The 25041-nt window shown below is 37.8% G+C and overlaps 1 protein-coding gene across 1 annotated transcript in view; it reads left to right on the forward strand.

Annotated features, from left to right (window-relative positions):
• The window catches only part of UBE3C (ubiquitin protein ligase E3C), a 68529-nt gene that overhangs the window by 23864 nt on the left and 19624 nt on the right, over positions 1-25041 (forward strand). Inside the window, exons 11-18 of the mRNA XM_071559872.1 lie at positions 832-918; positions 1523-1680; positions 2237-2469; positions 7429-7533; positions 7887-7974; positions 11254-11351; positions 13620-13752; positions 14972-15219. Coding sequence (XP_071415973.1) covers positions 832-918; positions 1523-1680; positions 2237-2469; positions 7429-7533; positions 7887-7974; positions 11254-11351; positions 13620-13752; positions 14972-15219 — 1150 coding nt within the window. The remainder of the gene's footprint in view (positions 1-831; positions 919-1522; positions 1681-2236; positions 2470-7428; positions 7534-7886; positions 7975-11253; positions 11352-13619; positions 13753-14971; positions 15220-25041) is intronic.

The raw sequence follows: 25041 nt of genomic DNA on the forward strand, positions 1-25041 counted from the left end.
TTAGAATTGATGAATTCATCTGCTCCATATTTGTAGGTATTTCACCTTAACAAAATGGTTGCATTATACCATTCTCTACCAATTTTGCTTTTTTGTATTTAATGAGATTTTCAGGAAAGGGAAGTGTGAAAGTTGAATACATTCAGCATTTCTGGAATTGGGCCATGAGATAGAGCAGTTGCTACAACTGACTGCCTGGATCACAGATATGGAATAAAAACAGCTAAAACTTAGACAAAGGTTATTATTATAAGCTCTTAAGGTTTGTCCTTTTTTCCCCTTCATTAGTGCTGAATATTGCTAGAATGAAAATGTGAATTACGTTATGATGGGTTCAGTGTCCATAATGTTTGTTCAGATCTGCTAAAACTATTACATAATTTCCAGGGGCGATTGTAAAATTAAGCAGTTTTCTCTTGGAAGCCACTGAGACCTGACGGCGCTGGGCCAAATCACTCTTCATTTCAAAAGCTGAAGGTCACTGAGGAAATTTCTCATTTCAGAAACCAAGACATCTGAGCTGTCATTCACATACTTAAAACATTAAAATGCAAATCCTTATTTTAAATTAGCTAGGTATGATAAGCCTTCTTTATGTGAAAAGGGAAAATTTTCACCCAAATGTCAAAATATTGAGACTTCAGAAGGAAGTAGAATTCCCATGTGTCTGGTTGAATTTTTTCAAAAATTCCACATAATTAAAATATAACTTAATTTTACAGTGAAAGTGATCTTAAAATGTAATTTTTTGAGAAAAGTTCTTACAGAAGCATTGTGTTTTGTGAATGCAGTATTTTGGAAGACACAATTTATTTGAACTTCCTCTTGCAGGCTTCTTTATAGTTTAGCCTTTAATGCCAGATTCCTGAGGCATCTTTGGTATTTGATATCTTCAATGACTACACGAATGATTACGGGGTATGTATTGCACCATTTCTGAACTGAGTCTTGGTTAAAATAGAGCTTATCTATTGAAAAGGGAGTGGGACAGTCAGAGGTGTGGTTACCTCCTATGATTTCATAAAACTGAACAAAATCTTCGAAACTGGACAGTAGTAAATCTAGAAAATACTTATTTAAAATAAGTTGAATATTTTGTAGTTTTTGGAGTGCTTACCAGCATCAATGTAACAAACACCAGACTGCAAAGTCCTTCATCCTGAGTCTGTGAGTTTTATTTTACATACTTGGACTTGTGCCGAAATTGATGGTGGCAGAAACATGTTCCGGGAGCTTGAGGCAGATGAGTTTCTCTCTTTGCTTTGTGTCTCGAAAGTATCTGCAGTCTGTAACAGTTAATGCCAAAGTTTATCCATCACCAGACAGTGAAATACCAGTGACAAGAACTTGCAAAGAGTAACCTCATTTTGCAAGAATTGGAAATAGTTAAACTGAAAGCACCTTCGTTATTTTTGCTGTGTGAGCCACTACCATATTTTGTTTTTTACTAGAATGCTTAAGGTAATACTTTTTTAGAGTATTTAAGTAACCATCTCTTTTATATTACATTTTATATTTTAAGGTCTATGGTGCCACTCCTTCAAGTGATTTCAAGGGGCTCTCCAATGTCTTTAGAAGACTCCAGCCGAATTATCCCTCTCTTCTACCTTTTCAGTTCTTTGTTTAGTCATTCACTTATTTCTATTCATGATAATGAGTTCTTTGGTGATCCAATAGAAGGTGAGTTTCAAGCATACTAAATAGCAGTGCTTTGCAAAGTGTTCTTGTGTAAGGCTGGAGTTCCCTGGGCGATGATTTGCTGACATCCCTGAGGAAGGCTCTGGGCTGGCTTCCTGATGGTCCCTGAGCACTCAGCTGTCAGCTGGCTCTTTCATGTGATTGCATTTAGAAAAAAGAGAGAAAAATTGATGGGCTGAACATTGGGAACAGGGTCTGATATGGAAGTTATTAATCACTGTAATTTTTAATGAGTTAGTGAAGAGAATGAACTTCTTCAGGGCTGAACCTGTAGTCTAATGTATAAATTTAACATAGCAGGAATCACAAAAGAAAATAAGAGGATATTGTAATTAAAATAATTGTGACTGGAAACACTTCCAAGACTTGATCTCCTTTATAAACGTTTACTGATTCTGGTTCTGGGTGATGTTTCTTTTCTCTGCCTTTAGATTTGGTATGTGAATATTACAGTTTCACTGAGATAAGTATATTTTTTAAGTAATAAAATAATTATGAGAAAGTCATTTAAGGAAACTTAAACTTATGTTTTATGTAGCTGTAGGTCAAAGACAATCATCAATGATGCCTTTTACACTAGAAGAGCTTGTAATATTGTCACGCTGCCTTCGAGATGCATGTCTAGGAATCATAAAATTGGCTTACCCAGAAACAAAACCAGAGGTGCGTGAGGAATACATTGCAGCATTCAGAAGTGTGGGAGTAACAAAGAATACGGAAATGCAGCAATGTATCCAGACGGAGCAGAAACGGTGGATTCAGTTATTCAAGGTAAATTGTGCCAATTTTCAGAACATACTTAAATACAATTTTCAGGTTTCTGCTGAAAATAGGAGATCTGTTTTGTTTTTTCCCCTCTGATTTTAATGTCTTGTAACAAGGAATATGGATTTGGGAAGGTTGTTATTTGGCATATATGAACTTCAGTAACTTAATTCACAGACTTTCACAGAATCTCAGACTCTTCTGAGTTGGAAGGGACCCACAAGGATCATCGAGTCCAACTCTTAAGTCAATGGCCCATACAGGGGATTGAACCCATGACCTTGGCATTATTACAACCAAGTTTTAATTCTCATAACTGACGCATTTTCATTTGCTTCTGGCAACTCTTAATTTTCTTGCTGATCCTGTTTACAAAAAAGTTGCTGTATAAATTGTGGGGTATAACTTGGACTCCCATTCAGCAAAGTACTTAAATGTGTCATCACAACCTTATGCAGGTGTGAAATTCTAACAGAATCTTATGATTACTGAGGTATTTCTGCATTAGAGACTTCACTATATTGGGACCATCTGTATTGGTTTGGTTGGTGTTCTACTAAAATCTGACGGTACTACTCCTTTTGGATTTGCTGAAATACTAAAGGGAAGGTGAATCTGGCTTAGCAAATGTGAACTTAATGTATGTTTTTCTGGATACCTACCAATATATTTCTGCTAGTTTTATCCATGGCATCCTACCTAAGACATGAGTTAAGAGAAGCTGAAAACGTTGGCAGAAAAAACCCCTAATATAACTGTTGCTGAAAAAAAGGGAGTGCTTGACTTGTCATGAAAATTCTGCAGCAAACACATCCAGTCAGCTAAAATTGCTCATTAAAGAAGTGGGAGCAGAAGAAATGCATTTTCCAAATTGAATGCTAGATTTACAGTCTGTTTAATACTGGCGACCTCTCGCACACTAATGTTCAGTTCGAGTCATCAGCTGTCCCTTCAGGTCTTTTATCACTGCTTTTGTCAAGCTATCTATTTAATTGAAAGAAGTTAATTGAATGAAAATGATCAACTAAGCTTGTATTAATATTGCTAATGGAACTTTCTTCTTGGCCATGTTTGGAGAAAGATGTCATGCTAGACTTCAGGAAAGGCCCATTAAGGCTTGCACTTAACCTGATGTGCTAATTAAGGAATGCTTATTCATTCTACAAGTCTGAGATAGCCTCTATCCAGCCTATTGTGCCTGATTTTACAACACATTTCACTTATGAGCATAAGCATTAATAGCAGTGAGAGTAACTGATAATGTTTTGATTGCATCGAATACAGTCCTAATGCACCACTGAATTTGTAATTTGCACAGATTGATCTAATATATGTTTGCACAATTTAATTTAATTACTTGTCTTTAAATTGCAAATAAACTTTCGATTTAAAGGTCACAAGTGAAAACCTCAATATGTCTATTTTTCTAAGAAAGATGGATGTCAGGGGTATTTTTGTGTGTGCAGTTCGTGTCACAATATCTTCCAGCTGTGCACTTTAGTTTGCTACTCAGTCTTTGTGTAGGCTGGGTAGATTTCAGGTAAATTTGATCATATTTTACTCAGGAATTAAATTTGCAGTGAAACTGTCTAAGCTCAGAGTACTCTCATTGTTTTCAGGAGCCAGGGTTGCCTTCCATAAGCTGAATTATTTGAGAGTATCTCAAAGGCTCTGGTGCTACCCAAAAAAGAAGCTGATAGATAGCAAAGCTTTCCTCGTGTGCTTCTTCAGAAACATGTTGTTACAGATGAAAATGGAATGTGGCTAAAGTTCATCTCATCAAAGAGACTGCTGTGCATAGCACAGTCTTTCCTGAGGGCAGCCTCCAAACAGCTTCTTGCCAGAAATCAGGCAGCCATTAAAACAAAGCTAAAGTACTTCATTATGAATTTAAATAGAAAACACTTTTCTTTCTTTTGCATTATGTTAAATACATACATATAACTACCTGAAGGGAAGTTCTGGCCAGGTGGGGGTTGGTCTCTTCTCCCAGGCACTCAGCAATAGGACAAGGGGGCACGGGCTCAAGCTCTGCCAGGGGAAATTTAACTTGGAAATCAGAAAGAAATTCTTTGCAGAGAGAGTAATCAGGCATTGGAATGGGCTGCCCAGAGAGGAAGTGGATTCCCCATCCCTGGAGGTTTTTAAACTGAGATTGGCTGTGGCACTGAGTGCCATGATCTGGTAAAGGGACTGGAGTTGGACCAAGGGTTGGACTTGATGATCTCGGAGGTCTTTTCCAACCCAATCCATTCTATGATTCTATGATATATCTCAAATGTATTAAATTTATCTTTGCTAAAGCTTTTGCAAGCTGCCTGCAGACAAAAAGACACATTCTTTCTTCACCTGTGCTTTTAATTCTCTTTTTCCTTTTTTTTCTTTTGATTCCCCACACTTGTTTTGTGTATTTTCCATGCCTGTGCTGTCTAATGAAATACATTTGTGTATAAATGAAACAAATGAAGAAAAAATATTTACACACATGAACACACACAAATAGAGGCTTTGCTTCTGCGGGGTAATGGTAAATCTGTTAACAATGAGGCTGCTGACAGTGAGGTGCATATTTGCTAACAGATTGGAGGTCATTGGTAAGACTGACATGTACAAATGTCTTCGTTGAACAGAATCTCCTCTTTTTGGCTTGGTACAATAATGAATAGCTTAGTCAACTGGTACAGATTCCATAGAAAAGCTTAAGTTATGAGTACATGAAAATTGATTTTTGTCAAATAAAATAATTATTTCACTATCTTGAGTTAATCCTATGAAATTAAGTTGCTAATTTTACTGAATTTTAGTTTAAATGTTACTTATACTTTACACTATTGGAAAGGACTCCCCATTTTAATATTATTTATTGTACTACATCTTCCCTTTCAATAGAATACATACTTAGGAAACTTTTTACAAAAGTGTCCTGAATTGATGTGGCAGGTGTTGTCAGGGCCCATGCTTTCTGCAGGAGGAGCTCCAATCTCACCTGATCTGATTCAGCTTCCTTGAGCTGCTTGTAAAATACCTTATTCTCATGCCTTTCATGTGGATAGTCTTCTCTGATTTTATTTTCCTTTTAAAAAATGTTTATCTTACTTACAGTGGGACCACAGAGTTTCAGTGACTCATCTCACCTGCACTGAGTTTTATAAGGGCAAGGTGATGGAAATTCTTGTGTAATCAGACAGTTCCCCTAACAGCATTCTTTGTTGTGTCTTTGTTCAAGATGTTACTTTAAAAACTGGATGTTAAAAGGTCTATTTTGTAGCATTGAGACACAGAATCCTTTACAAGGCCCATTAAACTCTTTGCGACTCTTGACACCTGTCCACTAACACAGTCTTTTTGCAAGATTATTTCAGAAAAGCTTTGTGTACGGGTTTTTTTTCTATTAGTTTTTTAAGTGTTGTACTTACAAGTTGCAAAACAGAAGGCTGCCCGTTGTAGCAGTGATAATGTCTTCTTAGGCTGGTAATTTAATATTCTATTGATTCCACTTAGTTATGTTTTATGTAGTGCTGGTCTAACGTGATTCAGCTTTGGACAGAAGGTATGAAACCAAGTATGGCAGTTGTGCTTGAGACGAAGTACTTGTTAGCTTGGTATCTCTACCGAATTTTATTTTTTTCCTGGATTGGAGGAAGCCGCCAAAAAAAACCCTAAAATTGCAAGGACACTCTAGTGACCATCTTAACTATTTTTCTCAGCCTCCCAATTTTCTTTGGAAGATGTGAATAAACTAGTTATCTATTCCGTTTTCTCATTTCCTGACTGTATGGTTATAATAATAACAGAACTAAATTTCATAGTTCAAATTCGTTATGAGTAAAAATGAGTTAAACTTGATGGTTTAAGCTGATGTGCTTGTGGTTTAGAAAAGTGCAGGTGTGTGCATCATCACCCCCTGTGGTTCAGCTGATCGTCAAAATTTGTTAAACCCCTGGTACTGGGTGCTCTCCAGGTGAATGCTGGTACCTTCTTTGGGAAAAGGCCTTACTAACACACTAAAGGCCTTACTAACACACTAAAGGCCTTACTAACACAGTTTTCTTTGGAAATAGCATTATGAGAACACACTATATGTGCATATTCAAATTACAACAAGCCACCCCACACGTATTTTGGGGGCTGGAGGTGCTTTTTCTGCTTTGTATTGTAATCACCCAGGGGCGGTCCCGTGGTGTAATGGAGAGCACTCTGGACTCTGAATCCCAAGGACCTGAGTTCGAGTCTCAGGGGGACCGTCCCCTGGCAGTTCAAGCCTCCCTGCCATCTGATCCTGTCAGATCTCAGGGACTCAGCAGGGTCAGCCCCGGTTAGTACCGGGTGCTGTGACAGTCCTGAGGACTTCACTGTCACTGTCCAAGCTCGCTCGGCCGTGGCAGATGGACCTCAGGACTTAAACGGTGGGGCCAGTTCTGCACACGCTGTGCCTCACCTAAAACATCCACTGTGCAGGCTGGAAGGGCACGTGGGGAGAGCCCTGCCCAAATCTTTGTTCACCAAGTCTGGCCATACATACATGCTAATCACCTCTGAAGAACATTTGGTAACCATCCTTTTTGTGGAAATGGTCATCTTGCAATCTGCTCTCAGGCCTGTGTGGGCTGGGCCCTTCTCAGAAGTGGTTTTACTTTCTGAATGTGGTGTGTTGGGCACTTTAACAATCCTATGGTGGGGTTTGCTGTGCAGTGTAAAGAGCTGAGCTGGTCACACCAGGGTCTGTTTCAACGGAGACAAGAACTTGGAGGGTACAGTTTATTGGATAAATTTTTAGCTGCTTCTGGATGAGATGATACGTATTTCTGCAGCCAGCTTTGAAAACACTAAAACGATTCATTGACAAGAAGAGAAACTGTAGTGCATTTTCAGATATAGACCTTTACCCTGCAGATTTTCTTTAGATCATATGATTTTATTCAAAGTGTTAAATGTATATTGAATGGGTGTGTTTCTGACACTTAGGTCATCACAAACTTAGTGAAAATGTTGAAATCTAGAGATACAAGGAGAAATTTCTGCCCACCAAATCATTGGCTCTCAGAACAAGAGAACATTAAAGCAGATAAGGTAAGAGTCATGTCCTTTTCCACAAGGCCTTACAGGTGCCAAAATTTCAGTGGTAGAGTGTTTGATTCCCAACAGTATAATTGATGTTGCACAGATTGTGTTGTGTAAAACCTGGAGTAATGTTGCTTTTTTCTAATACACAAGTCTTGTATCTGTTAAGAAAATTTTATGTTAAATCACATTTTCAATCCACGAAGGAAAACTTGCTGTGCAGTGCAACAGTGTAAGTCATTTGCATTTGTAGCAGAGAATCGAACATTTGGATGTGACTGCTATATATATTTACTATGTAATAGTAAGTTATAATGTGTAATTAGGTCATGTTTAACTGTAAAATACCATTAATTTATTAGGTTACACAGCTGTATGTGCCATCCGCCAGACACGTCTGGAGAGTCAGGAGAATGGGCAGAATAGGACCACTGCAGTCCACTTTGGATGGTAAGATACTGCCTAAGCCATCTTTACTTTGCTAGGTCAAAATAGCAGTTTGCCTTTTGCAAAGAAAATCTACCTCTTCTAGAGCTCTGTTGAGTATTTTGTATTAAAGTCTTGGTAGCCAAAAGCAAGGCAATCTTTCATAATTTTGTTTCAGATATTTAAAAATGTGTATTTGTATACATTTGTGTATGTCTAGAATATTTAATGTTATTTAATAACAGTTTTACCCAAGCCTCTGCTGCCCTTGATGAGGGGATGTGATGAGGTGGACAAACATGTATTAATATGTATAAAAGGCAGTTGCATAAGATAGAAAAATTAGTACAGTTGTGGAAGATGTAAAGAATTGAGGTTTTGCTTTTACTGTTTGCTATAAAGAAGGATCCTTATTATATATTAAACTGTAACAAACAAGCTTTACATGGTAAATTTTGATTGCTGTTTATAAATATTGTCTCTAGTTAGACAAGAAACTTAACCCCTTGAATTACTCAAAATATCTGGATTTTATGGAACTTCCAGAGAAAGATGAGAGAATTGAACAAACAGCAATCAGGGTAAATCTAGTTGTTCTGAGATGCTTTCTCATGCAGACAGTCTGTTCCTTTCAGCTTTTCATACCTTTTTAGGTTCACTATTGTAGAATTTTACCTCAGATAAAATAATGATTAAATCAGTAATGCTTGTGCAGATTTAATAATGAATTAAAAATGGGGCCTTTAAGCAGCAAAATGATTAATCTGCAAGAACCCATACTTTCTCTCAAGGTACTGTAATCTGCTTGAGTTAGCTCAGCCTTATACAGTAGATCATGTAGAGGAGAATATGGCCTTTGAATGCTGCTGTAGAGTTGTACTGAATTAAGAGCTTTGTCCAAGGTTGAAACCTAAGGACTTCTTATAATGATATATTTCAGCAGCTATGATGGCGAAAGTTTATTTTGATTACCTTATTAGTGTAGTTTCCAGATAACAACTGCTTTAATCCAATGTAATTATTCCTCAGAATTTTGAGTAGTGTAATTTATCAGTTTAGTTTCTTTCTTTGGAAAACACCTATTTTAAGTGGTTGATAATATGAAGTCTTAAAAGCAGGTGTTTTTAGCCAAAATTGCCAGGCTTCAGCTGGCCTGTGTCCTGTGACCCTTCCAGACTCCACAGCAGCAATCCGTGTTCTTCCATTGCCCTACATGGCTCTTGACAGCTGTGTGTACTGTATCCAGTGTCAGACCTGTTCCACATTTATTACTTACACATTCTCCTACTGCTTTTCTTCCCCTCACACATACGGTATCTCGAGCTCTGCCTTGTTTTCCTTCCCACAATAGCACCATTCCCTCTGGTTGGTTGGTTGCCTTGCTCTGGGCAGTCTGTGGATAAGGAATGCATGTGCTGTGGTTGGTTTGGAGCACCTGCATGCCCTCCTGTCCTGGCTGCCTGTCAGACACCTGACACACTGAATAGAGTTCTCCTTGCTGTTCCTGTGTTGAGGTTCACTGAAGGAATTTCTCTGCTCTGTCCAATTGAACATTTTCACAGTACTTATTATTCTGGGATCTCCTCTGTCAAAGTTGAAGTTCAGCTGATCAGCTCAAAAGGTGTATTTGGAAAGAAGATGAAATGTGTTCATGTAAGCCTCGTTTTCATATGAAATCAGGCTAAAAAAAAAGTGCAATGAACATGAATGTGTGAAAACAAGCAGGTAACAATGTGCACATGACTTGTTTAATCTCTCTTGACTCCATATGGGTTAAAGCCAATTAGCATGAAAGTACTGCTGAATCACATATGGCCATGTTTATTTGTGCTTTTTCATTTACTTAAATGGCAGACTCGTGGGCTCTGAATGCCCTCTGTATTGATGGCTCCATCCCATATTTCTCTCTAAAGAAAGAAGCTGTGATGGAGAAATGCAGATAAAATTGACTAATTGACTGAAATAATTGAACTGTCAAAGTCATGTAGTAGTTTACCTTTGCTGTACATGCACTTTTTTATTTAAAGTGCTTTTAACTGTTAGCTTAATAGTCTGCATACATTGACTTTAATTAAAAATGTTTACTAAGTAAACTAAAGGTAATCACAGATAAGCATTTTGTCAGAAATTCCAATGGCTTGCAATGTTGAAATCTGCCCCAAATGAATATACCTAAAGTATAGTGGTGTTTTGAGTCACATCCTATTAAACTGGTGCTTAAAATTGCCTTCTTAAAGTGCTTTGAGGAGTTAAAAACCCCAAAAAACATAAAAAACATAAAGCATTTACTTATTTTGTAATATGGTCTATGAGTAGTCTAGACTCTGGAGTCTTTTTTCAAAAAGATGATTGTTAAAGGTGAAAATGAAACAACAAAGGAACTGTGGGTGTTGTTTCCTCTGTAGACTGAAGCCTGGGTGGACCTTTAACCACAGTGTCTGAGTCAGTGAGCAGTGCTGATTACAGTTAATTAATTTATGGTCAGACATGTGCTCAGCAGCTGAGTTTCCTCCCATGATGTTAAAACAGGATTATAATTTCTACATTTGCATCTCTCAGCATTTAGTTGTTTCCTATAAACACCCTCTGTGGGTGTAAGAAGGTTCAAGAGAGCTGCACAGGGGCTTGGGAACTGCACCTGAGTGAGTCTCTCTGCTGTGGCTCCCTGAATTCTTCTCTAACATTTTTTTTACTTAAAGTACATTGCACAGTTTCTTGAAGATGTTTTCACTGCTTCTGCAGTGACGGGGATTTAATGTGATCACCATGACCTTGCTGGTGGGAGAGAAATAAATGCTATCTTTCTGTTTGTTTCATTAGATTTGGTTTAATTCTTAGATTTTTCACCTAAAATGACTGGATCGAAAGTAGATGGTGGAATTAAAAGCACAAGCTTTAAACTGTTTTGATCATTGGGATGGGAATATTGTGTATTCCTCTGATGAAAGTTCTAAATCATTGCAACTTACAAATTGTCTTCTATCACATATTTTTTCTTAATTCAAAAGCTAAAATGTCAGGAATAAGAAGATATTCTTCTCTGGATAAACTAAAGAGATGCAGAAGTCCTTATTTTTATATGCATTTTGGTTTTAGTGTGTTTTCACTACTTATATTTCAGTTTGCCTGTAGCAACTAATGTATAAAAAACGGTAAGGCTTTGTGTGACTAAGTAGTAAATAAACTATTTTAATGTATGTATTTTTATACAAAGTAGATGGAGTCACTTCACTTGATACAAAATAAACTGTTTAAAAAAAATGTTCTTTCCAAAATTTTTAAAATTATTATTTCTGTTTTAAGTGGGTTTGGAACCAGCACCTCTTTCTGTATCTGAAGAACGACAACTTGCAATTCTGACAGAGCTACCTTTTGTAGTTCCTTTTGAAGAAAGAGTAAAGGTACCTAATTTCTAATTTAATATGCTATTTGTTTTTTAGCTTTTATTGTAAGTAAGTGTACAAAGATCACTTAGTGAAGTAGAAACTGGATCAGTTCCCTGCAGAGGGATGGGCAGTCTGTACTGGTTTTCTTCAGTATTCATCTCACACCTGAACATTTAATTACTTTTATTTAACAAGCTATGCTGCCCTTTATAATGCTTCCATTAGAATTAGAAACATGTATTGGGGGATACACAGGAGCAGTTTGCAGTCTCAGGTCAGTGACTGATCCACGTGATTGCACTCCCTGGTGTGAGCAGAGCGCTCACCAGTGGTGTCTATAACGAACAGACTGCAAGGTCACCACTGGAGGCTTTTGGGCAGTGGGTGGGTTAGCTCAGAATGTCCATCTGGGGAAAATAAAGCCTAGAAATTAAGTTCCTGCATTCATAGCTGAGTTGCTGAACTTCAGGAGAGTGTGTGTGTGTGGTTCGGCTTCGCGAAGGAAGATTTGGGCAGGGCTGTCCCCACGTGGTTGTGCCCTTCCAGCCTGCGCAGTGGATTTTTTAGGTGAGGCTCAGCGTGCACAGAACTGGCCCCACCGTTTAAGTCCTGAGGTTCATCTGCCACAGCCGAGCGAGCTTGGACAGTGACAGTGAAGTCCTCAGGACTAGAAACTACAGCACCGGGAATTTCCCAGAAGGTCTCCCATCCAAGTACTAATCTGGGCCTGACCCTGCTTAGCTTCCGAGATCTGACGGGATCGGATGTCAGGGAGGCATTGAACTGCCGTACATACATACATACATCAGGAGAGTATGGAACTTGAAACATGCAATATTCTTATACTGGGCTGATTGGATTTGCTTTTGAATGGTTTTTAGGTTGTATATATGTGATTGTTAGTTCTATGACATATTTCATTTTACATCATAAATATTTTTAGAGCTTTTATTCTGTTATATACATTTTTAACTGGTTTTGTTGTCAGCAATGTCAATTATCTGAAAATTGCTCCCTGAAGTGTCTTGGAAACGTTAAGTTTCGGGACACCATCAAGGAAATGAAGAATAATTCCAAAGGGAATGCCAGTCTGTACCTGTCAAAAAGACAGTGACAGCTTTGGTAGAAAATGAGTGGTTTTTCCCAGGCTTCTATGAAACTGTTGTTCCAACAAACATCTTAATACTGTCTGGCCATATTGCACTAGAATTACAGGGAAACATTCATTGTTTCTCTTTCTGGAGCTTAGTACTATTTTTCTTGTCTTCCTCCTGTGTACCTTAGGGAAGCATCTGGCTTTGCCTATACTATAATATTCCTGGTTGGAGAGCATCTTCTCCACCAACAGCAGTTGCCCATAGAAACAGTAGATTTGAGACCTTACTCCAGCTTTGTCTGCTGTGGTGAGATTTCCTCTTTCATGGTAAATGTGTTGTTTTTAAGCATCCCTGCAGACTCTTTCTTCATCTTTTTAGTTAAAAAGTAGTCTGAGATGTTATTGGGACATTACATCCCTTGGTAAATGTACTAGACTATTTACTGAATATGGGAATGGTGCCAAGAGGGAATAAAGTAAATATATACTCACTGAATTGAGGGAATATTTTTATACATTAGACAACTCCCTCCTGTGCTACATCTTGACATAGGAACACAGTTAGCTACAGGTACTCTTCAGGTGAACAGGTTCCTGTTGTGAAGACTTAAGAAGGGACAATGTAAAATTCAGTTTGTACTTCATCTGGCATAATTTTTTAATCGGTCTGATGTTCTAGTTCTTATTTTAATATAGCAGTGCTATCCGTGATTTTGCTTTGAATTACTTGTTCATTGCTTGTGAGAGGGGAACTGATACCTAATTTCTTATTACTAAGCATTGCAAACAGCAACAAAAAATTATTTACTAGCATTGAGGATTATCTCTGTGTGTGCAAAATACCAATGTGACTTTTTCTTTGTTTTTGAATACTTTGTGTTTCAGAACTTTGAAAATTAGGGAGAGAAAAAGGTAATCACTGGCACAATGTCTGTAGATGTGCCTCTTTATGTAGGAAGTACTGAGGATGATATCTTGGCACAAAAAGGTTTTTTGCATATCTGTCCCCCCTTGTTCCCTCCCCTGGGTCATGCTCTGTATTAGGTTTCTGCAGTTCAATGAGAGAGAAGACAAATCACTTGAAAGTGAGTGCCAGGAGCAACTCAAAGGAAAGTAACAGTAGTGAATAATCATCTCTCACTGAATATTTGCAATGACATGACTGCTCTTTTCACTCATTTCAACAGATTTTTCAAAGACTGATCTATGCTGATAAACAAGAAGTTCAAGGAGATGGGCCATTTTTGGATGGAATTAATGTCACTATCAGAAGAAATTATATTTATGAAGATGCTTATGATAAACTTTCTCCTGAGAATGGTAGGTTTACAATTAAGTTATCAGCTTGTTTACAATACATAACTGTGCTTAACATGTAGTTACATATTTCTTACTTAGTAAGCTGCATGTATATCAGCTCTGAGTTGTGAAAATTCCTAAAAAGTTAAATCTCCTCATTTTTACATTTCTCATGCACATGCTTCCTGATTATTGCAGTCTGATTTTCTTTCCAACCTACTTTTATGGGGCTTTTCTTCCCATTTACCTGTCCAAAAACTGTACTTTGTATATTTGTCAGTGTAGTTCATTAGACATTATCAGCTTGGTGATCTCTGCCAGCAAATACACATGGACTGGGCAGGATTTGGCAGGTACAATAGAGCTGGTGAAGGGTCTGGAGCAAAAGGCTGGGGAGGAGTGGCTGAGGGAGCTGGGAGTGTTTAGTCTGGAGAAAAGGAGGCTCAGGTGGAACCTCATCACTCTCTACAACTCCCTGAGAGGAGGTTGTAGCCAGGTGGGAGTTGGTCTCTTCTCCCAAGGAAGAAGTGATGGGACAAGAGGAAATGACTCAAGTTACACCAGGGGATGTTTAGATTGGATATCAGGAAAAATCTTCACAGAAGGGGTTGTAAAGCATTGGAACAGGCTGCTCAGGGAAATTCTGGATTCACCGTCTCTGGAGCTGTTCAAAAATGGGTGGATGTGGCACTTAAGGAAATGGTTTAATGGCAGTTGTGGTGAGGGTGTTGGTGGGTTGATGGTTGCACTTGATGATCTTAAAGGCCTTTTCCAACCTCAGTGATTCCTTGATTCTGTATATACAGTGCTGTCCAGTGCTGCACTCACACAGAGTTCAGAATCAGTGGGAATACAGCACTTATCAATGGCTCTTCAGGCAGGAGAAAGCTGAATCTTGCATCAAAAATATTTTATATGAATAGAATTTTCAAATTCTTCTTGGGTCTCTCAAATATTTTACAGGATTTTTTTTCTTCCCCTAACTGCTGTCTTTCCACTCCTCCTTGTGATGGCTCTTAAAGCAAGACAATGAGAGTCAGTGCAAATGAGACAATGAGAGTTTCAGAAACTGAATATTCCAAAACTCAAGCCAGTGCTGGACTTTTGCTAGTCAAGTTACTAGTTCAGTTTTGAATATAACATTAGATGTGCTTGTATGTGTAGTTAGATGTTTTTTTACCCAAACAAGATTGAAACAGGGAGCTGCATTTGAGTTTGTCTCTCACTTCTTCCTCTGCAGAACCTGACCTGAAAAAGCGCATTCGTGTTCACTTACTTAATGCACATGGTCTTGACGAAGCTGGGATTGATGGTGGTGGAATTTTCAGAGAATTTCTGAACGAGCTACTCAAATCAGGATTTAATCCTAACCAGGGATTTTTTAAGACCACCAATGAGGGACTTCTTTACCCTAATCCTGCTGCACAGATGCTCGTGGGAGACTCGTACGCCCGACATTACTATTTCCTTGGAAGAATGCTGGGAAAGGTAAAAGCAGTGGTGTGTAATATAAAACTACAGCAGTACTGAAATTATTCTGTAATATTTTTTTTTATTTAGATGGCATGGATGGGAAAAAAATGATTTTTCTACACTTGAGGGAAAATAACTTTCTGATGTTGAGTCTGAACATTATTTCTAGATATCACCTACATTTCTTTTCCTTTTAACAATCTATATTTGAATAATACAGAGGGTTTGCAATAACATGACTGCCAGTTGAGCAAAGTGGGAATATGTTTGCTTTTGTGTATGTCCTCTTGCTTCAAGTTGATTGAAGCCACTGGATGTACTCTGCTTATAGTGCTTTTTGAACTGGACCCTTTTGCAATATGATTGCTGTTACATTTTCATCATTTGGAATATATGAAATTAATATTTTACTGTTTCTAGTTGTACAGGGTGTAGAATTCTTGCTAGCATTTAAAATTTGCCAGGAGCATTTACCATGCTTGAGAGCCACATGGAAATTAATTTTTCAGATACCGTGTTAGGGTGTTTGTACATTTTGCATATTTCTTGAGTTTCAGTGCTTGATATTTTGGTGATGTGAATGTTCAAAGGCTGACAGACACTTGTTGGGCTACATGAAAAATGAGGGGGGAAGCAAAGAAGAGAGGAACCATTACAAACATTAATTCTATTCAATTTTCTTTTATGGTCAGGTTTAGTCCTGAGGCTGTTTCATTCTAAGCCCTTGAAATAAATTTTGTGATGTGAAACAAAGTATGGATTACAAATTCTATTTTATAAAAAACAAAGTGCATTGATTGCTACTTAGCCATCTAAAACTGAAGGTACTAATAATGTAAAGTCCCATTCAACTGCCTGAGTTATTTTGGAGGCTAAAACGCTGCTCACCGGCAGTGAGATTTAACCTGCAGTTGGGTGTGTTTGTAGTGTAGCTGAAAGCGGTTAAGTGGATATTGTTGGCAAACTTGAGCTGTTGAAATGATCTGAGGGTGTCCAATGAACTGATTTTAATTAAACTGCCACTTTGTAAGCAAATTCTCTGCTAATGCATCCGACCTACTGCCATATCCAAACTCCTTAAAGAATGGAAATTTCAAATTGGCCATTTCAATAAAATGGTCTTTGAATGGTGTTCCCGCTCTTAATGGCAGATGGATTCAGTAGTAATACAACAGTTTGTAATTGTGACCAATATTACTCACTCAAGGCTTTATTTTTTTTCTGCATGTATAGATTTTTGGAGTGGGGAAGCTCATACTGTGGCATTGTAAGGAAGTTTCTTCACCACAAATATGTTTTGTTTCTATCCAGGAACAGAGCAGGGCTCGACTGGTAGGGGAAGTTTGAAATACTATTTAAAAAAAAAATTAATTTCAAGTCTTTAATTTCCTCTGTCAAAACAACACATTGCCTTCTGTAATTGAATTTCAAATATTAGAATAGAGGCAGAAGTTGCAAAATGTGTTTTATCTCACAAAGTGCTACAAATACAGTTTTACTTCTGTCTTTTTAAAATCCGAGGATCTATTATTTAACATTTTGAAAGCATAAATTGTTTTTGTATTTGCAGCATGTTTAGATAAGGTAAGAACTGGCAGTGTTACTTAATAATTACCCCTACCCAGGTGCACAGACACCTTTTTAGGAGTGTATTTAGAGACTTGATGAATTAAACAGAAAGATAAGGCACGACCACACTATTCCAAACCTGCCAGTATTGTGCTCTTGGTTAAGTTATTGAATATTCACTCATCCGTTTTCAAAAATGTGTCCATTTTATGCTTTGCACAGGGTTGTTTGAGAGCAGTAGTGGATTATTAAAAGCCCCTTTGTAAACAAAACAGATATAATGCAAAGGAAGCAATCAGGCATCCACAGCAATTTCTTATTTGTGGAAACCAGTATGTAAAGAGTTCTGCCACCCGAAACTCGCACCTAAGAAGCTTCAATGTTATCAGAAAACAAATACATTAAAATATAATAATTTATAGAATTTATCTGTCTCTTGGTAACCATCTAATACGAATACCCAAATGCATTTAACTTTCAGTACCACCGAGTTACACCCAGTTCAGTATTTCTTCTCATCAGGAAGTTTTCTAACAGCCTGGCATCTTCTCTTTTAATTGGCCAGTTCGGAAATGGAAACATCTGAAAATTTAAAACTTAGCTTTAAAGATGGTGTATCTAAAAATGTAAATTATTTAACCCTAGATCAATTATTGACTATTTGAGGTGTATTTTTTTAGTTAGTGAAGAAGTTCCAATTTATGTGCAAACTGCATGGCTTGTTCATGGAACTTTTATAGTCACTGAATGAGCACAAGGTCTTGTAGAAGTAATACCATGTGATCATGTAATTGCACATGTTGTCTGAAATCTTTCTTTAAAAAAAAAAGCAGGAATGAGTTTACTTAAACAACAGCTAATCAAACACTTCCAGAGTTTACCTTTCTCAACTTTCAGTGACTTTACTCTGAAATGTAAATATTATGTTAGCATTGGTGCCTTTTAAGCATTTTCCTTGCTCTTCCTTAAAAGTAAAAGCTCAGCTCACCATGCACCCTCCAGTGACAGTTTCCCACCACTGGAGGGGTTGGAAACTTGGACCTCTCATTTAGCCCACTGGAAGCACAGCAATGACTCCCTGAGTCCCAGGCTTTGCCTGAGAGCTGGAGGTCCCTGGGCTGCCAGGAGCACTCAGGCAGAGGAGTTCCAGCCCCACATTCTCATCCTCTGTGGGAAGTAAAGTCTTCCTGGCCCATGTGGTGTCCCAGAAGAGTGGATGATCTGGACATTCTAAGCCTTTTCCTCTCTCACTGGGTAGTTTTGGGCTATGGGGAGACACCTGGTGTGGTTTAACTTCCTTTGCACATGCAGTAGTTGTTCTGGCAGCTCTAAACATCGTGCAGACTTTGCTGCTGCAGGTTTGGCAGTGAAGTGGACTTGGCTCAGGACAACACAAAAGTTGCTGTTTGGACAGGCTGCCAAAATTTCAAGCAACGTAGCCAGAGCAAGGGAATTTGGAAGCAGCACCTGAGAATATTAAATGAGGATTTTCTCCACTCTGACTCTTGAGTGGTCTGCTGCAAATGTGGGAAGAGGAAAGCACTGGTTATCCATTTCAACAGAAACAGTGGTTGGTAGAACAGTGACAGAGAATTAAAATCTGAACTTCACCATGTTTCGACCTAAACCCAGTGTTGTGTTTACCGTGTTATCTTTCTCCATTTCAGTTCACATTTGCATTTATTCAGTGATGCTACTGTGGCAGATGTTGAGGAAAAGAACAGTCTGCATTTGGAATTCTTTGACATCAAGCAGCTAATTCTTAGGATAATTTACCTAAATTTCTTGAAGTATCAGCATTAGTTTAAGAATACGGCAGGAAATCCATAGATGAATATGATAATTTTTATGGTTTCCTCTTCTTCCTTTTTGACATAAACCTGCTAGTCCTTGCATTTATTTTGTTTTGCAGTGACTGTCTTTGCATCTTAAACAAGGCGATTTTTTCTGACACTTGAGATTTTTGTTTAATACACTCAGCATCTTTGGTTATACTGAGTTTTACCATCTCCACCTCCCTTATTCCAGCATATTGAGGAGCACTTGTGAGGGATGAACTCAGGCTGCTGAATAACATCAATTTTTTGAAGTATTAATTCCCCTTGTCTAAGCAATAAGACCTGCAGTCCTGGGAAGACACTAAAGTTTTCTGAAAAGATCTAAAATTGTTTTTGCCGAAGTCCTGCTTTTGTCTTAAATGGTTGGGAAAACAGTATGGAGGACAAAATGTCTTTTGAGAGTCTTCCTTAATGGACCCAAATTAAGAACTTTCATAGAAGAGGCAGCAAGGACTGAGAAAAAGCAATGTGTTAATTTTGAATTTTAGCATTATTTTAATGATGGATAGATGAGACAGTCTGGGTTTAGTCTTTAATTATTAATGGCACATAGGAGGTCAGGTCAGTAATTTCCATGGCCTGGTGGATATTATATTGGTGAAGGTCTAACTTGTTTATTTTCATATGACTTTTTATAGGTTACTATACTGATTTAAGATATAACAGACTGTTCTGTGCACATATCTAAGTGTTGTTAAAGATTGTAATTGAGGAAAACAGTTTTAAAATAGATCCCTTGGTAAAATTAAACTTTAGGAGAGTAATAGTAGATCAAATACAGTTTTCATTACCCTAGAAGTAAATGTGGGACCTAATTATTTATTAGATTATTTTTCTGTGTCTCAGAGAGTGTGCCTTATGCTTACTGTTTGTAACTCTGAATAGAGCTGTGATAGCTTCTTTGTGGTGTGAGATATTATTATGTCTGTCTGGGAGGTACAATTCTGAGGTTAGCAGTGTCTGTAGAACCCATTCTGCTGAAGAACAAAAGTAGTTCTTGAGCATTCTTGATCCTTATTTAAGATGGACTGAATCAGTGGGAGTCTTCTCACAGCAGAATCTGGATCAGATCCTAAACCCTTCACTTATAAATAGGCTGCACATATGGATTTAAAACGTTCAAGGAAATGTGTCTATCAACATATTTGAGTGCCCTTTCTGCACCAAAAGCTCACAGAGAGAAAACAAAGCAAGAAAAGTGAACAATGAGAACTGGGTTTTGCATCCTTGAATGTTTGACAGGATGGTGCATCAAGCATTGCACTGCTGCTTTCTCTGACTGTTGAAGGGTGAGGGAGTTTTTCCTTATGATTTTTAGACTGCTTGTTCCCTTTTCTTGCTGTCCACTTAATTAGATCCACTCTGGCTTGTCTTAATTCAGTACACTCTTAATGGATTTATGCTGCAGCCACAATTAATACAAGTACCTAGAAAGGTGGGTATGAAATTAGTGATACTGATACAAAGAGGAGGTAATTTGTGTAAACTCTTTGTTTTATTAATTTCAGTTACCCTGCATGTGATTTTATAGACTCAGCATTTTGCTTAAAAGCAAGTTAGCTGATAATCATTTGTCTCAGGAAATCCTGAATCATCTGAAATGGAATCAAAGCAGGAATTTACCATGTAAGGTGTCATGGTCCTTTAGTTACATGCCATGTGCAGACACACAGTCATAAGAGAGCAAAACTGATCCCTTACGGAAGTTATTCCATGATTTATGAATGCACATGTAAACTAATCTGAATCTGTTTCTGACACAGTTACTCAGTTTGGCAATTCCTTTGTGTACTGGTGCATTTAACACACCCAATTATCTTTTGATTACAGATAGCTGTGTTAGTACTAACCTTGTAAATATATGTCTAGTCCTAAAAGACTGCTGAAATGTGGTATTTTAACTCTAAATCTTTAGGAAGGAAAAGTGTGTATTGATGGATTGTGATATTTATTGGGGCATAATGTATTTAAATTTTCTTTAATGCATATGTTAGTGATTGTTTACCGTGATAAAGTGCATAGGGGTCTCTGCAAGGAGTTCTGCATGGAAAGAATTACCTCATGTCAGTGGTCACTCCTCAATTAAAAGTTCCATTAGCAGATGATTCCTGCTTCTGGTTTGTGTACTGATTGCATTTTATTGCCTCTAAATCAGGTTCCTAGACAGGGAATAAATAAACAGTTAGAGTGTGTGGTAATGGTATCCTGATCTCTTTTCACACTTGGGAACACCTACATCCATTTCAATCAATTAGGTTTGGAATATTTACTGAAATTCTTAATTCTATTTGAACTGTCTTTAAAAATTACTTGTTTCACTGCTGTTAAAATACAGATTTATCTTAGAGGTTAGTTATATAGCAGTAAGTGTTTCAGTATTTCAGAAAATTAAATGAGGAGATGTCTTCCTTTTATCTTCTGATCTTCCTAAATTATGTTTAAATTTGAGGCAAGAAAAATCTATTAAGCTTTTACTGGAACTTCAGTAATGAATGATAACTATCAGTTATCCAGTGCTCCCACAGGTATCTACAGCCCTTCCCTCTCCCATCCCTCAAAACCCCCCAGATGACATTGTTTTATATAATTTATATGGCTTAAGTTACAGAGATCACTGTTGTTATTAAACAGAAAGTATCAAGCTGATGAATTGGTGATTTGCTGCAATTGCTGGCATTTCTGAAGTATTCTTTTGGTACTACACATTATAGTAATTAAATGTCCTAAATTTTTAGAATAAAAATACTAGCATGACTTTCCACTTTAAATGCAAAATTAACTCAAGGTCCTTACACTTGATATGCTTCAGTGGAGTCTTTGGAAATGGCTCCTTACATTTTCCTGCTATTGTGTTCAAGAGTCATTTAGGAGTTTGTTCTGTGCTTGTCACTCACCTGCCATCCATTCCAGGGATTTACACCCACTGCAGCACATCTGACAGCAGGTCCTTCACACCTGAGTCTCACTTGAACTTGTCTCTCTATGAACTTGTACTTGCTGACCTTCAAATTCCCAGTGAGTGGGAAATCTGAAATAAAACCAATTTAAAAAAGGCTTTATTTTTTTTCTAAAAAAAATATTCTGAAATCTTATTAGCACTGCCGCAAGTGCTATTAAAAAAGCTCTCAGAAGTCAAATTACAGACATCTACCCATAGAATTCTGGACTCCTACTTTTTTAAAAGACAGAAAGGGCATCCAGTATTTGAACAAAAGAGTGAGCTATGAATTTGCGCAGTCTCATAGGGAAGATAATATACCAGATTTTCTGTTACTCTGGTGATACGAATTTATCTCAATGTCTGCTACTGGAGAGCTCAGAGAACTGGAAACAGTGACTTAAAGCTCCCAAGTAACAGACACAAACTGGAGAGAATTAGTTTTATTTTACCACATTGGCATTAGGAACAATATCATTTTGGTTTTGGCCACATTAAAGCACAGTATTAGGCATATTGGTAAGAAGTTATTTCATCTATAAATTTCTAAATGTTAGCTTTTAAAATGCTTCAAAAACATGAGTAAATGTTAATTTTAATGTAACTTAAATTTTTAGGTTTGTCTTTTTCATTAGGGTTGAAAAGTCTTTGCTACCCCCAAAGGCTTTGAGAGTGTGATATTTCTAGGATATAAATAATAAGATAGAAGGAAGTTTCTAATGGTTTTGCTATTTTTCGATCATTTTTATTAATGGTTCTGTACAGCTTTGAAGATCTATTGCACTCTGTAAGTGCTAAGTATTATTTAATAGTAAGTGTTTAAAATTACTGAAATAGAAGAGGTTGTGGCCTCGGGGGCTGATTATGGAATTTAAGCCCAGTCATTTTCTGCCTCAGCCCAAAAGTCGTGTGTCTTTCTGGGGATATGACTTAAGCATTGTTTGTGTTTTACAATGCAGTTCTGGTTTGTAAAGGATTAATGCAAAGTAGGAGCAATGGCTGATTATTTTTCTTAAAAAGTATTTTAATTAGAATAATAATGGAGAGAATTAATTGGAGACCTGAAAGTGTAAGTAGCAGCACTAAAGCTGCCTCACAGGGAGAGAGGAGGGTCTGGCTAATTCATCTGTGAATTTGTTTGTGCAATTTGAGCCTTATTCAGGATGTTGTAATGCTCATGTAACCTCTCCTATGTACAGCTAATCTGGCTGAAATGACCAGAGTAGCTTAAATTTTGTTCAAATTTAAAACATGGCATGAAATCTTTTCTTTCTGAAAGAGCCATTTCCTAAGTCTTGGGGTCACACATGATTGTGTGAGTATGTGGTACTTCAGTGTCACCATGATAGTTCCCATGTATAGTCCTGATCAGGTGTTATTACTGTGTTGAACTAGGAAGTTCTCCTTGGCCAGAGAACTGTCATTGCTCTCCTTTTCTCACTACAGACTGAATACAACTGTCCTTCCAGCACAGATTTTTCTTCCTTAATTTATTACAGCTAATTGCATGCCTGTATTCTGAAAGGTGCTTGCCTTGAAAAACTATTCCTTGTTCTCCACATCACAGATGTTTAACGTCTGCAATTCAGTATGTTCATAAATATCTGAACATCATATTTTCTATCACTTTAGATGCCCACATTGTGTTCTGTGTCCCTGAACTGAGTAAAGGCTTTTGTAGCCAGTCCATGCTGCAATCAGTTAGTCCAACTATACTGTAATCCCAGGTAGCTAAGATAATTTAGAGGAGAATCAATAGACTTCAGACTGCATGTGAAGTGAAAACCTGTTAACTGTGATAGGCTTTCTGTTATTGTGCTTGTTTTCAGTATTCTGGGATGTCCTGCAGACATTGGCACACAAAGGGGGAGAGAGGTGTGTGAAGTTCCTTTTACTGAATCCTACTTTTTCAGTAGTGAAATAATTGCTCTTGGCCTTCTAACCAGAAAAAACCTTATTTTAAATGTATCTTAAGAAAATAAAAAAGGGTTGACATAACCAGGAGAAGACAGGGGTGGGGAGTACTAAAAATAATTTGTTACTGAAAGCAGACTTTTTTGTTGTTTTGGAAGCTTTTAAGTTATTTTATTTGGTATCTAGAGATGTCATAACTTTGCCTAAGGAGCATCTCTAACCTACGTGAGTTTGAAATAGTGCTGGAGAATATAGGTTGGCCCTTTCAGCAGACATAACCTTTTAGCAGCTGGGAGTGTGGCACTTCTGCCCAGCTGGAATGCCAATATCCCAGCCTTTCACAGAGGCAGAATTAAATGTAGGCTCTGTTAAGGTGTTTGTGTTGACCCCATGTCTAAACATTAGAGACAAGGAGTCTAATGCCACATTTGACCACCAGTTGCTCCTTTCATGACTTCCTACTTGGATTTTTTTGCATTATGTAAGTCAGTTGCCGTTTATGGGACTTGGGACAATGAGATCAAGTCCGGAACTCACTAGAGACGACAGCTGGGAGCATGAACTCTCAGAAAATATTGTAGAAATGCATCAGTTAAAGGAAACTTGCCAAAGGATAAGAATACTTGAGTTTGAGAAGAGATTAATTTTAAAATATATATTGGTTAAATGTGCTGGCTTTGATCACTCAAAGTGGTGTATGAACAGTTTGGGTTAGGCAAACAGAGGAAGAGCAACACAGTTTCTTCCATCACTGTTGTTGCTTATTGGTTTGTGGAGGAAAAAAGAGGACAACTTCTGTGGGGAGAGCATGGCCTTATATTGTATGAAAGTACAAACACAGGTGTGTTGTTACAGTGCAGCTTCATATTGCAGCTAATTGGTCATACGTCTGGTTACCTCTGTGAGAGCTGGTTACCACCCCCTTGCCTGTCACTGCTCCTGAGCTCCCGCTTCCTTCATGGTGATGCTGCAGAAAGCCAGTTCAGGGAGTTCAACAGGCAAAAACCCCTAAGCTTAAAAGCTCCCTGAGCCAGTTCACTAAGGAAACAGAAGGAAGGAGTGGAGTCCCCCTTTAGACCATTAGATTGGCTTCAGTAAGAAAAATACCCATCAGGGTGGACTTTAATGAGCCGCTGGCTGCTCTGAGATGGTGCTCATGACTTTGCTGTTCCTGCACAGTTTCAGCTGTGGCTGGAAGTTGGATCTGACTGGGATTTGAAAGAAAGCTCAACTTCAAATGGTGGCCATATGTGTCCATCAACCCAAAACCCAACAGCCCAACCTAAGCACAACAAAATAATCTGCAGATTTCAAACTGTTCCAGTGTGTTGTAATGGTCCTGTAGCCTCTATTGTACAACTGCTCTTCTTGCAAACAAGCCCAGGTGAATCAGCGAGCCGATTGTTTTCATTGCCCTGGCGGGAATGGGTGCAATCACATCGTTCAGCAACAACAGGTAGTTTGATCAATTTATGCTGACTAAGAAACAGAAAAGGGAGATGGAATCTGAAAAATAAAGTTCCAGTTTATTTAGTCATATTGTACACAACATCTCTCAGCGTTGTGCTCAGTGATGGA

The sequence above is a fragment of the Pithys albifrons genome, chromosome 7 (assembly GCF_047495875.1).
Source record: "Pithys albifrons albifrons isolate INPA30051 chromosome 7, PitAlb_v1, whole genome shotgun sequence".
NCBI classification, from domain to species: Eukaryota; Metazoa; Chordata; class Aves; order Passeriformes; family Thamnophilidae; genus Pithys; species Pithys albifrons.